At 33.0% G+C, this 15,305-nt stretch overlaps 1 protein-coding gene across 1 annotated transcript; it reads left to right on the plus strand.

Moving 5' to 3' along the window:
- Positions 1-6,914: 6,914 nt before the first annotated feature.
- On the plus strand, positions 6,915-9,434 carry LOC124535458. Its single transcript, XM_047111683.1, has 2 exons — positions 6,915-7,041; positions 9,188-9,434. The coding sequence occupies exons 1-2, from the start codon at positions 6,933-6,935 to the stop codon at positions 9,397-9,399; spliced, it is 321 nt and encodes a 106-aa protein (XP_046967639.1). The 5' UTR covers positions 6,915-6,932; the 3' UTR covers positions 9,400-9,434.
- The last annotated feature ends 5,871 nt before the right edge of the window (positions 9,435-15,305 follow it).

Here is a 15,305-nt window from a genome sequence, read left to right on the forward strand (position 1 = left end):
TGTGAGATAAAATTTTGAAAGCAGCCAGATAAATTATATTAAACACAACGCAATTTATTTACTTGGGACTAAAATATGATGAAGCGGAAATATCTCTGACGGATTTTTAACGTAATGACACTTCCATATGCAAGTTTTTCTAGGAAGATTTTTAGTTACACTTGAAATCGCATTTAGGCTTCTACAAGCTGGTAAAATATACAGAGGGATCTGCATATTTTGCTTAAGTTCTGAGAAATATTTCCTTTAATAATTACCATTAAAATGGGTAATGATATACAAATAACATTGATATGATAGATTTGTGATAACTATACATACATAACATGTATATACTTGTACTTACGATTCTTTAGTATTTTAACAGCATCAATTAACTCTTCCGTGCGGCTTCAATGTGGCTCAGAATTTCACCAGACTCATGCAGGTATCATCACAACTTTTTCCGTCATCGTCAAACGCAAATTAAGCATACCAAAATTCAGTACTGCTAGTTTTGATCCCGTAATCTTCGGTTAAACTTAGAACTCATTTGACGTCAAATAATTGACACGTTCTTGTTAAGGTATTGTATTTGCATTAAAGTATGTTCCACTAGGCAAAAAAAATAGATATAATATTTAGATATTTTTCTTTTTGTATGGATGATTATGACATCTGAAAAATATCAATATCATTAATTTAAGCAATGTACAGTCACCTACAAAAACATGAGAGATCTAATCAATGGTCTGTGTTTCTACAAGAGAAGAAATAAACTTTATTTTGAAACATCCTTATTGAACTTGGTCTGTCTTTCCGTGCAACACTGTAAGGTTTCCAGGAAGTTTTGGAGAGTTTTTGATCGGAGAGTGAAAAAAGTTAGTAGTTTTTTTTAATTCTAAAAAGTGTCCTGGTTTGTTTTCTGAAAATATATGTCAACCTTTATTCTGTAATAAATACTCCTTTGTGCTGCAACGTAGCGGATTTATATGAAAAATAATTTGAAGATTTTAAATAACACGATATAAAGGGCTTTGATAAAATTTCATATGAACAAGTATTAATCGCTGGAATAACTCAATCGAGTCTTTTGATCTCAAAAATTTAAGCGGTTTTTGTATCAAACATTCTCAGAATTTGATATTCAGACTGTTATTGGTTTTAAATATTTGGGATTAGAAGTTTAATGCTTGGTACAGAAGAGAAAAGATTTGTTTTATAGTGATTCTTCCTTGACTCATTTTGAGATCATGATGAAATTGATTAGAAGGCATAGTCATAAATAGATGCTTCCTTGAATGTGTGCATCACACACATGGATATAGCAGACGTATGATGAATACAAGTATCCCTACACAAATATCTATTTGTCTGTAAAGGATGTTTACATCATACTACAACAACACAACTCTATATAAAGTATATAGCTAGTTCCCACCCGCGGTTTTGCTCGTGTTTGTAGAAGAATCAGTTTTTAGGTTCCCTTTGTTTGTATTCAAAGTTCATGACGATTAACCTACTTTTATACACACAACGAGTATGTTCTCTACGAACTTTTTACAAAATCTGACATAACCGTATTATCGATAAATGGATATACATTTGGTAGTGACGCAGTTTATTTTGTAAGCCTTAAAAATGGCGCGTGTCATCGCGTGTATCATTTACTTCTCTTCTATCCTTGTTTTATAATATACTTTTTTTTAACTTTTATAAGAGCTGTATTATAGCTGTGTAGTGTAGCTCTGTTAGTTTTATAAGACTCAATTAGAGTATAGTGTAATTCTTATGCTATATAGGAAGGTGAACTGGCAAATGGTAAGACAACACTGTGTGTTTGGGTAGTGGTGGTTAATCCACAACAGCGCGATTTCTTAGACATTTTCTGCCTCGCACAACCACTTTGTGGAACCAGCTTTCGCCGGCGGTTTTTCCAAAAAGATACGACATGGGAACCTTCAAGAAAAGAGCCTAGTCCTTTCTCAAAGGCCGGCAACGCACCTGCAAGCCTCCTGGTGTTGCAGATGTCCATTGGCGGTGGTAGTCACTTTTCATCAGGAGAGCCTCCTGCTCGTTTGCCACCATTAAAAAAAAACTTACTATTAAGATGACCACTTCCCATATACATTAGTATTGTATTAAATAATAGTAGTTTCTCATATTAGCCATTCGTGCATTGTGCCTGTAGTTACACTGGCTTACTCACCTTCCAACGTACGGTACGTAGTGTGCGGTGCACACTCTTATCGATTATTTATATGTTTATAGAATCCAACTAAAGTAGCAATACATACTCATGATAAAAAATACGTCAGAATAAAAAATTGACAACCGTACTTCTAATTACATGGAATCACAATATGGTAGAAATAGCCTCGAAGAATCTCTGGAAGGTTTAAAAGAAGCAAAATGTAATTTGTAAGTCTTATTTTATTATTATTGTATGTATATTCGGCATGTCTCAAGGCAAGTGTTCGAGCTAGTATAATGAACACCCTTCACAAGAAGCTAGCTGTTCCATAATATTATTAATATAATCAAGCTTGCATAGCGGTAGGCGCCGTTTATATAAATTAATTAACGCATTGTACACAAAAGCCTCGTCAAAAACAGATGTCATTTCAGCGTCGTGAACACTTCATTGATACAGGACGTTTAACCGTTATATGGTTATTATTTACATTATATGTATATATGTAAATGTGTGATTTTTGTAAACATAAATTAGCTATGTAAATATTACTTAAATCTAATGCGGATGTATAAACTTTAGTCGAACTTGAAAGAATGAATTTCACTGTCCATTAATGGACAATTTATGCAAATACATATAACAGTGTAAAATACAGTCGGTGGTAGAATTAAAAAATTACGATGACACACACATGTATATAGTATATACATATATCTTTATCTGTAGTAGGTTTAAGGTTCCTGAAGTACTTTTTCTATTTTTCAATCATTTTCGCATGTGCGTTGTCGATCAATAAAGACTAAGATTAATCTTAAGTTAATAGGTTAATTTGTACACATACATATACAGCGCTAACGAAAAAACTACCTCTGAATATTGTCATGACCTACAAAAGAATACTTTTGGTTATAGCTAATTGAACTAAATTATTAATTAAATTCGAATTCGAATCGAATTCATAAAATAAAAAGTTGGTTTTCATTGAATTAATAAATCCGTATTATTCCATTGTTTTGATTAATTAAAATCGACTCTATTCATATTGGCATAAGATTAAATATACAAAGACATTAAATCTCAACTCACAATCAATTCACATTCATTTTATATTCAACGATATATAGACCGGGAGATGATAATGACAAAATATTTGGTCATTTGTACCAGTGTGGCGGTTCTTCAGGGGTCTAATTACGTAAGGGCAAAAAAGGAAAATGATGGTCATAGCGCTCGCACCGGCGGCGGCCCAATCGCGTGGGCTTTAATCGAAGGCGTCGGAAAAATAACGAGTGTCGAACGATTTGTTCCACAAAAATGCTTGTATTTTCAGGTTGTCGAAAAAAAATGAAATAGGCATTAGCGTAATGCCATACTTCTCGGGTGTGGCTTACAGCCCGCCATACCGATGCGAATACATTAATTTTAATAAAACAATTCAACCATTTGTACAAGGCTAATTTTTGGATAGCTAATTATACTGACCTCTGAAGAACCGCCATACTAGTACAAATGACCAAATATTTTGTCATTATCACCTCCCGGTCTAATAGCACACGACACTCGATATCTAAAACCATTGAGCGGTAACGATGACAAGTACGTAAGTACTTCACTTAAGGTATGTATTTGTAACTAGCTATGCCCGCGAATTTGTCCGCGTTTGAAATAAAAAAAAGTTATAATTGTAGCCTAAATTACTTCTTACTGCATCAGCTGTCTGCTATTGTAAGTCCCATCAAAATCAGTCAATCAGTCAGTCGTTCCAAAGATTAGTCGGAAGAAACAGACATACACACAAGAATTGTAAAAAAGTAATTTGGTATATGTACCGTGTATTCATACACATGCATTTAGAAAAAGGCGGTTATTTTAATATTACCAACAGACACTCTAATTTTAATGTGTATAGATTAAATGACTATAGATATTTTATTTATTATGGTGGTCGGTGGACAGACTTATGAATCAACCGATGGTCACTTGTCTCCACCACACATTACCCTTTGTGCCTGTACACACTGGCTCACTTAAAATTGGCATTCGAAGCGGTGTATTTTTATATAAAGCTGAAAAGACATTAAAGAAAATTATAGCGCTCGTGATCGTAGATAGACCATCCATCTGTTTAACGTACTTGGGAAATCTATTGTTGATGGATTAATTACCCGCTAACATATGTATAGTGGAAGCGTTGATGTACTCGAATCCCAAGCGATTTTAGTAAATAAGCTAGTCCGGTCTTAGGAAACTAACTAGAGATGACTCCGTTCTACTGGCAGAACAACAGAGTATTTATATTATGTTACTTTTCAGAAGCAAGATCCATCTCCATCACTGATTCTTCTACATTTATACAGTTAATGCATCGTGTTACTAAAATGATGATTTTTATACTATATGTGAAAGATTCATATTAATAATTATAGTTGTTTTGCAATGAAACAAAAAAAATGCAAGATGCTAGTACGCATTGTTATTTGTTTCTTAAATTGGATTTATATACGGCGAGTGTCAGGATATCGATAAAAAAATATGAATGGAGGTTGATAAACATAACCAAATATAGGTTATGTTTTTAATTTTAACTATAAATAAAAACACAGCAACGATATACTTTTTAATATAAAACTCTATACTTTTTTATACAAAGAAATATGCCTAAAGGTAAGACGTCTTTAACTGATATTCCTCAATTCTTGGCAATTTGTCGATACTCTGACTAAGCTTAAAACCAATAAAATGTCTAAGCATTTGTCTCTAACAATATTCAAAACTTGTTTAGACATGTGAAAAATATTACTTGCACGAAGTTCTCGTGCAAGTTGGACAGGCTGGTTAGCCAGTGTAACTACGTACCAAGGGACATAACATAACAAAACCAATCGATTGACAATTTATCCTATTATAAAATACAATATCTATATCACTTATAATGCGATTAATTTAAATATTAGTTATATTTTATAGAACATGATGGAACGATCCTACCATTTCAAATTAATGGCATTTCATAATGCTGTACGAGGGCATTGGCCACTTAGCAAATGTGTTTAATTCGTTTATACGGAACCTTAATAAAACATTACATTACACTATGCTAGTCATTACAGTTTAGCACGGGCTGTTAGCTCCTCATAAAATATGAATTTACTTAAGGGGCCTATTATGTTTTATTTCAGCGGCCTTTATTAAAACCTTATTTTAGGTAATAACAATGGCACTGAACTGCCTCATTACGGTAGTGGCTAGCTTCGTTCTATTATTACGCTGATGTACGTAGAGGAGGACATCTGCGTATATGTCTTGGTTTACCTAGATCCAGTCATCAATACAAATAATAAAATTGGTTTCTCTTTGTAATATTAAAATAGCCCTTTTTTACTCAATGCATACATGTATGCATACCCAGTTTATTATATCAAAACATTAATTTTTCAATTTTGGTCTGTCTGTTTGTTCCGACTAATCATTGGAACGACCGGACTGATTTTGTCAAGTCTTTCTTTGCAGACAGCTGATTTAATAAAGATTAACATAGGCTATTTTTATTTTTGAATTGTAAATCAAATTATACTAATTTTACGGTGCTATTTGCAAATACGATCCAGTACCGCGTGCAATCCTCGCCCTCACGTAGGGTTCCTTCCACCCCGGGCACAGCTAGTTGAATATAAAAAAAGGTAAATAGTATAATACACTCTTGTATATAGGCAGCCTATTAACGCTGTATTTTCCAAGGTCACGGCCTGAATAGCACAGCGTTATCAGGTTTTTCTGTCTTGCTTGGAGTTGCTAAGTTGCTTGTGTTGCCAAAGTTACCACCATATGCTTCTACGATTATATCTGCTGGGAACAACTACTTGACCTTAAATAAAACTTATACTAAATTAAGCAGTGCGTTTCGGAAGAGGTTTTAGCCAATGATACATGGCAGGCCACCTTTACAGATAGTTTTGATTGTAATTAAAGTAATTTTAAAAAATTGGTAATTTTATCATAAATTAATATCAAAATCCTGATAAGGACACGATACTGAGGCTCAACAGTACAACAGTAACAGCCTGTAAATTCGTCACTGCTGGGCTAAGGCCTTCTTTCCCACTAAGGAGAAGGTTCGGAACATATTCCACCACGCTGTTCCAATGCGGGTTGGTGGAATGCACATGTGGCAGAATTTTGATAAAATTAGACACACGCAGCTTTTCTCACGATGTTTTCCTTCACCGCCAAGCACGAGATGAATTATAAACACAAAAAAAGCACATATATGTAGTGGTGCTTGTCTGGGTTTGAACCCGCGATCATCGATTAAGATGCACGTGTTCTACCACTGGGCCATCTCAGTTCATAATAATAATAATAACAATTTATTTCAAGTATCAATGACTCATAGTGTTAGTTACAAATTTTTCTTAATAACTATGTATGTTAGTGTTATAAAAATAATTTAATTATAAGATTAATACATATTAAATAGGCATAATGCTCCTTATTACAACTACTAGCTGTAGACAACAGGTCCACCCGAGATCTTACAACAATTGTTGAGAAAGAGATAAAATAAAATCAACATAATTTTTATTTACTAACATTATATGCGGTTTATATTAGTATGAATAAAATACCAAAAATAGCAAAGGAGTTTTTATAATTTTTATAGCACTCATGACATAGACCTATTTCGATGTGACAATAATCCGTCACAATTAATAATTATATTCATGTAGAAGTAATTCTTTTTTCGATTTATTTTATTATGAGTTCTAAATTAGTAAGTTTTCTCGTACTGTTAGCGATCGTTCAAAGTCTCGGTCAAGAAATATGGGAGCCGTGGCATGAAGAAGTAGTGAGGGACGCGACGCTTGGTGAGTATATTTATCTATTATTTTATTTTTAAATTTTCGGATATATCAACAAAGCGTTAAAATTTTTGTCTCGCTTTTAGTCGTTTTTAGCGACTAGTTAAACATTTTTTTTTTAAATAAAATTGGATATCACATACTGCAAGTAGCTAAATCACGTGTTATGTAAAATCAGAAGTAGGGATGATATCACAAACACTAGATCCAAGACATGATAGAAAACTTTTTCTACATTGACTCGACCGGGAATCGAATCTGGGACTTCGGAGTGGCGTACCCATGAAAACCGGTGCACACTGCTCGACCACGGAGGTCATTATTTTAGTGAATACTATCTCTAATATAACTCAGATGTTTGATGTCAGTGTTTTCAACCGACTTCAAAAAGGAGGAGGTTATCAATTCGTCTGTATATTTATTTATTTTTGAGTGAGTGTTTCGAGTTTGAATCAAGGGGCTCGTATCGTTTCTTTCATTTGATTGTTGCTGACACAGGCTCCAAATATAGCAATAATTATAACTACATTATATAATCGTAAACCAACTATTGAGTAGTCTAATATTTTTCATTTCATTTCACTTAGGAGGACTCTAAAAATATGTTGAATACGCAATTATTTTTATTACATTTTAGTGCATATTTATTTGTATTAAAATATTGTTTTGTTTGAAGTCGGTTTTTCTTTTTGTTAAAATTTTTATTTATTCATGAATCAAAAATAACATTGCCCTAGATTTACAAATCTTTCTAGAGTGACTTTGATTAAAAATGCCATCGATACACATGCATTTATAAATAAAAATTTTAGGCTGAAACAGATGGATGATGTTATAGCTCAATTAGTCTAAGATAAATCCGATCGGTAATTGGTCGCCTTTCCCGTCTTCGCCTTCTATCAACCAATGACTATTATTCGTTACACACTTATAGTACGACACAAATTAGATGTAGCATCGGAAAATGCAATGGAATGAAAATAAAGCCGATTACTGCCGATTTACACAACCAATAGAAATAGCTCCCTATCGCGCCATTCGACGCTATTCATCGCTATAGATTCTCTAGTTTTACGAATTTTGCCGATGATACGTCTAACTTGTGTCGTACTTTAATCGTTTATGAAAAATACATTGGTAAAGAAAGGCATATTATTCGATACAAGATTTTATAGATGATAAAAAAGCGTGGAGTTAATACCTGTTGACTTCCAAGCAGGTTATATTAATTTAAATAACTGTACTTAACTAACATGACTTTGTATTTTTTAAATATTGAAAAAGACTAACTACTGTGTTTCTTGCTGGTTCTCTTCAATAGAATCTATATTCCGAACCGGTCGTAGTTTCACTTAATTGTAAAATGACAATTCAAAAGTGCTTGTAAAAGCCTACTTGAATAAAGTTTATTTTGTTTTTTTTTTTATTAAAACGAAATAGATAATCTTAACGAGTTTAAGATTTAAAGAGTTTCACTAGAGCTTAAAAAAAGTATTCCGTTAATGTACAATTATCTGTATACACTTTGCTAAAATCTTTGAACGAAACGGTGGCAACCACTGTGTAGAGACTATGAGGAAAGAGAAACGAATAACTCCTATTTTCCGACTTCGCAAAGTTAATACATCCTTTTTGGGGCACTGTATTTGTTTATATAATAAGATTCATTAAAAAAATTAAATTTCATGTCACATTACACAATCCAGAATTACCTATATATGATAAAAAGATTTGAACTTAATATTTCTTGATTCCGTTTATTGACTAACTCTGGAATTGGAATGGTAGGAAAGAGTAACTATTGAGTTTGTAGTGGGTTCTTCTCGGTAAAATTACTTTCCGAAGAAGCTTCATATTCATTTAATTCAGCACTTATATAGAATAATTTGATTTGTTTTTTTATCTTATAGGTTGGCGGACGAGCATATGGGCCACCTGATGGTAAGTGGTCACCATCACCCATAGACAATGACGCTGTAAGAAATATTAACTATTCCTTACATCGTCAATGTGCCACCAACCTTGGGAACTAAGATGTTATGTCCCTTGTGCCTGTAGTTACACTGGCTTACTCACCCTTCAAACCGGAACACAACAATACTGAGTACTGTTAATAACTGATGATTTGATATAAAAGGTTATTAATTTTCAGGCTCGGTCTGCGATCGTCCATTCTGCGTGGAGCCTTGTCCAGGGGCTGCTCCTCCTCGCTACTGTCCTGCAAACATGACCAAGTGTCCATCTGGTTGTGCGTGCATGCAAGAGTGTCGATCGCCAACAATCGTCTGTTTTCCGACGAAGTTTTGCATTTCAAGACGCAGATACTTGTCGAAGAGACCGACTACCTCGATTGGACACATTTGAGCTCACATTAAATACGGAACTATAAATAAATTTTTATCAAAAGTAATTTCAGTTGTTTGGGATGGTCAAGATAATATTCCCTTTTAAAATTATGCTCCAATCTTTATCTTCTGTTACAATGCCACGCTATCAACCAACTATTTTCTAATGAGAGTTCAATCATATATAAAATAAGAAATAGTTTCACATGCCAGTATTAAATGTTGTGCCACATAAAATAATATTAATACAAGTTATTGATCAATTAAATTACAATAATAATTGTATATAATAAACTAAATTCAATAGCCCCTGCTATGTTCATAATATGCAATAATAATATGAAATAAATTATGACATAGAATCAAATGTCATAACACAGTATTGAAGGCTAGGGTTACTCTGTAACACAATATATATTCCTTTTAATATAAGTTTTTATTGCTGGCTACAAATCAGAATTAAATTTAAAATTGTTTCGTAGTTTATTTGTACCATACGACACTATAGCTGTACGTAAGATTAAATAAAAACAGAAGGATACCTAAACGCAATAATCCAATCTGTAAAATTTAATATCACCTTAATAAAATTAAATTAAAGTAACAGCCTGTAAATTTCCCACTGCTGAGATAAGGCCTCCTCCATTAAGGAGGGGGTTTGGAACATATTACACCACACTGTTCCAATGCAGGTTGGTGGAATGCACATGTGGCAGAATTTTGATGAAATTAGCCACATGCAGGTTTCCTCACGATGTTCTCCTTCACCGCCGTGCACAAGATGAACTGTAAACACAAATTAAGCATAAAATAATGATACAATATAATTGCGTAAGTTTTATTTGAGCGTTTTCTTAAACCTGATTCAGTCGAAAGCTTTGATCCATAAATTGAAAGTGAAATTCAGTTCAGTTCAATAAAATCTTAAAAAAAAACAGTTCATCATATAATTCGTATATTTCCATTGTTTTACGACGATTATATTGTTATCAGATAAGATATTATATAAGCAATAAAAATGCTAATCGAAATAAAGCTTCCAACATTGTAATAAAACTTTATAAGGAGAACGTTTTTCTATCAAAGTTGGTAATTTATTTACGATACGATAAGACGTTAAAGTCGATATCATCTGAGCCGAACGTACAATAATGTTACCGAGCAATATCAGTTGGGATGAGATTAAATTTAAAACGATGAATACGTTTTATGAATTATCAGATATGTAGAACACCTTAGTTCGAAAACACTAGTTTGAAATTTGTTCATTAGTATTTTATTGGACTGGACAAATATTTTTTTAGGTTGGCGGACGAGCATATAGGTCACCTGATGGTCAGTGGTCACCCATAGACAATGACGCTGCAAGAAATATTAGCAACTTCTTACATCGTCAATGTGCCACCAACCTGGGAACTAATATGCTATGTCCCTTGTGCCTGTAGTTACACTGGCTGACTCACCCTTCAAATCGGAACACAATAATACTGCGTACTGTTGTTTAGCGGTAGAATATCTGATGAGTGGGTGGTACCTATCCAGGCGGGCTTGCACAAATCTACCACCAAGAAAATGCTGCTCCAATCTCTCAATCATCTAACTGTTTTCCAATGACAGCTTATATATATAGATATTTAAAATAAGAAATATTGTTACATGCCAGTATTAAATGCTATGCCATATAAAGTAATATTAACTACATTTTTGCAAATTGTTGATCAATTATATGCAATAATAATTGTATATAATAAAGTAAATTCAATAACGATGACCATTTAGATAGATTGCTCATTAACTCGTCCGACCACCGATATAATAAAAAACAATAAATGTAAGATTCAAATAAAATACACATACAACTCATACAAGCTGTGCTCATGACTTCGTGTGCGTTTGAATTTAACAAAAAAGTTATTATTGTAGCCTAAATTACTCTTTATTACATCAACTATCTGCCAGTAAAAGCCCGTCAAAATCGGTCCAGCCGTTCCAAAGATTACCCGAAACAAACAGACATACAGACAAACCATGGAAAAACAATTGCGAAAATATTTTGGTTAATGTACCGTGTATGTATACATAATATGCATTTAAGTAATAAGCGGTTATTTTAATAATACAAACAGATAATCCAATTTTATTACAAGATTAGGTATACATATAACCTATCGATTATTTATGTTAGTTATGTTAGTGTGTTTATAATTTGGCTCAAATTGGCCCGTTCATAATTATTCAACAGTTTGCAATTTGGCTCCATGTATTATAAACTAATAGTCCTTAACAACTCTCGTGTAATATAATCAATAGCCATATCGCTATGCAAATTATCCAGTATGGGGTATACGTGTTTGATCGATCAATGTTTCGTTCGTTTTAAATTATCTATACATATAGAAAAATTGGAGAGTCTGTTTGTAATATTAAAATATCCCTTTTTTACTCAATGCAACCGTATGTATACACGGTACATATACCAAAATTATATCTTTTACAATTTTTGTCTGTCTGTCTGTTTGTTTCGGCTAATTTCTGGAACGGCTGGACCACTTTTGACGGTACTTTCACTGGCAGATAACTGAGGTGATAAGGGGTAACTTAGGCTACAATTTTTTTTATTAAATTCCATCGCGTATAAGGTCGTGGGCGCAGCTAGTTTACATATAATACACATATAACAAATAAGTCATCATTTTCGTTCGCTGTATCTCATTATAAATGATCGTTCTTGAGCGCTGATATGAGTGATGCTTGCCTGGGTTTAAACCCGCAACCATCGGTTAAGATGCACGCGTTCTAACCACTAGGCCATCTCAGCTCTAATTTTAATAATAGCTTGTATATACACGTGTGAAAGCTACGATAGTCGTTTAAAGCAAGGGTAATTTAAATGGAATTTCTTCATCGTCTTTTAACTTATTTATAGAAATAGGTCATCCACACCCTAGTGATGGCTTCAGTCTAATAACTATTAATCGCATCACACCCTATAGTCACGGGATAATTAACCGATTAAAACAGATGTACCACTAAAGTAGATTTCTCGATTAGATTCGGCACCGTTCTTTTGTTACGTAACGTCATAATAGATGTCAGGCAATCGAGAATTGGATATGGGAATTTGTCGGGATTTGGAATATTAATTTTCTGATGGTTGATGGAAATTTCAGGCAGAACTTGATGCGGCTATTTCTCACGAGCCAATTAAATAGCAATCCCAACTAATATCATAGCGATATTGACTCTAATTAGCGAAAGTTAATTTTGGGACATAGGGCATATTTTTATTGCTCCTCGAGGACGTAAAATGGCAATAGAAGGTTTGTGTTAAAGTGATACAGTTTTATAAATCCATGCTATGTTTTTAATTAAAGAGATATTATTTTTTTAATTGGCTTATATTGGATAGCTTTTTTTTAATTCATTTTATTAGGCAATAACATTTTTGTCCAATTTAGAATATATAGAAAGGCATAATTACATTCTAATTTATAATACTAGTGTAAATATGAAAATATTTAAATTTAGAATCGAATGAAAATGATTGGTTTTGAAATGTATGTATTGGAATATTGACGCCTGTTAAGTGAGTACGTTCGAGTAATTAGTAAATAGTTCGCGTCGAATACTTACCCACACCTACGCAATAACTGTTACTACATCAATACACACAAGCACAGTTAATTAATTCACAACTCGTTTGTTACGGTTAATTAGTGTTAAACATATTTTACCTATTCAGTTAATTAACGGTGATATTTGCAGCCAAAATTTTAGTTAATTCTAAAATACTCGTATAGTTTTAACTTGAGCCCGGCCTCAGCTTCGCACGGATGAAATTCTGATACTAAATGTATACTACAGATTGTTGCTTGCTTCTTATATTGACAATGTATTACATACAAAAACCTTCCTCTTGAATCACTCTATCTATTAACAGAACCGCATCAAAATCCGTTGTGTAGTTTTAAAGATCTAAGCATACATAGGGACAGACAGCGGTAAGCGACTTTGTTTTTCCAGTGTAATGATTAAATATAAATAAAAAAAATATTTTTTTTCGACTCATTTATTTACAGATAAATACAAAATTGGACTTAATATTTATTTTACAGAAAAACATGTAAATATTTTATAGCAATTATTAAATTACATTTAATAATTAGGTATGTACAATAGTTGACTATTACTATCAATTAGAATAATTAAATTATATGTTTGATTTCTCGAAATCTATACTTTAAGGAATTCATTTATGTAGGTAATTAAGATATGTTCTGGAAATTTCTAAATCCATAATTTTTACTCCACATTTTTACATTCTTACAGTGGCGGATTTACAAATCTGCCGCTAGTAGGCAAGTAGGCTACAAAATGTTTGCCGCCCCTATCTTTTCTTTTTTGCAACATTTATGATTTGTGTTCTATCGTCCTCATTACATCGGTTTTTCCCGTTATTAATATGATTATAAACTAGGTGATATTTCTGTCAGTTACTAGATTATTTTTCCAACCCGCTACGTAGTGACGAGTATACGGATTACGGAAGTAATGTGTATACATATAATTATAAATTTTTTTTAATCTGGGCTAAATTTGCCACCCCTCTAAATCTGCCGCCCTAGGGTCTAGCCTACTTAGCGTATTGGTAAATCCGCCACTGCATTCTTACCTCCAGGTACTGTTTTGTTTATGGTATAAGTTAGCAGACGAGCATATGGGCTACCTGATGGTAAGTGGTTACCATCACCCATAGACAATGACGCTGTAAGATATTAACTATTCCTTACATCGTCAATGTGCCACCAACCTTGGTAACTAAGATGTTATGTCCCTTGTGCCTATAGTTACACTGGCTCACTCACCCTTCAAACCGGAACACAACAATACTGAGTACTATTATTTGGCTGTAGAATAACTGGTGAGTGGGTGGTACCTACCCAGACGGGCTTGCACAAAGCCCTATCACCAAGTGTACTTGTGAAAATAATACAATATACTTTGTACTTAAAATTACATATTACAGTTATATATATATATATATATATATATATATATATATATATATATATATATTATATTTTTGTGATAATATGAATTTCGATCAAGCCGCGTTCTCAATCGTAAAATTAATGAGCGGCATTGATTACCGGTAGACTCTATGAGACTATCAATTTAGGTTTATGAAAATGAATTAACTACATTAACGACTATTGCTTTTTATTGAATAATTGTTTCAATTAACAATTTCTCATTATTGTGTACGAGTCAGAATTACATACATCAGTAGTTCCCAAACTTATTTTTCTCGTGGACTACTTTCAAAATTTTATTAGTTTCGGGTTCCCCCTGCTGCTACATTTCCACCATATTCTTAAAGTCGCCAAAAAGTTAAAAATGTGTCGCTTCTGAGTACTGTCCCTACATTCCGATAGGTAAAATAAAAACGAAAAATGGTACATTTTCTACCACTTTACTTATTAAAAGTATAGAATTACAATAAAAAATTAATATGGTAATATAACTATGCTTACCTTTTTGCTCTTAACTATCAAAAGCAAATAAATTTTCGTTGTCCAGATGGACCCCTGGGCGTACACCTGGATCACTTTGGGAATCACTGACATACATTATTAGAGAATTACATACAATTCTTTATTTACCGAAGCTCTCTCTGCTTTGGAAGCACCAAAGCAGAGAGAGCTTCGGTTGACTTCTTATTATGAGAACGAATAAATATAATTTAGATATGTTTGAATATTAAAATTTGTTCTTTATATCAATAGTACATTTTATGGGATTAGTTTCCATAGCTTGACGTTTCATTCATCTTAACGACGGGGTTGCTCAACTTACCAACAAAATGTAAGCTGCTGCTGATAAAAGGACATACAAACATATAATTTATTTCCGATGATGACCTTT

Source organism: Vanessa cardui, chromosome 14, assembly GCF_905220365.1.
Source record: "Vanessa cardui chromosome 14, ilVanCard2.1, whole genome shotgun sequence".
Taxonomy (NCBI): Eukaryota; Metazoa; Arthropoda; class Insecta; order Lepidoptera; family Nymphalidae; genus Vanessa; species Vanessa cardui.

Bases quoted from the DNA above. Each gene is read 5' to 3' on its own strand.
- LOC124535458 (XM_047111683.1), top strand. From the start codon at position 6,933: ATGAGTTCTAAATTAGTAAGTTTTCTCGTACTGTTAGCGATCGTTCAA. The intron at 7,042-9,187 runs GTGAGTATATTT...ATTAATTTTCAG, and splicing joins AGTGAGGGACGCGACGCTTG to GCTCGGTCTGCGATCGTCCA.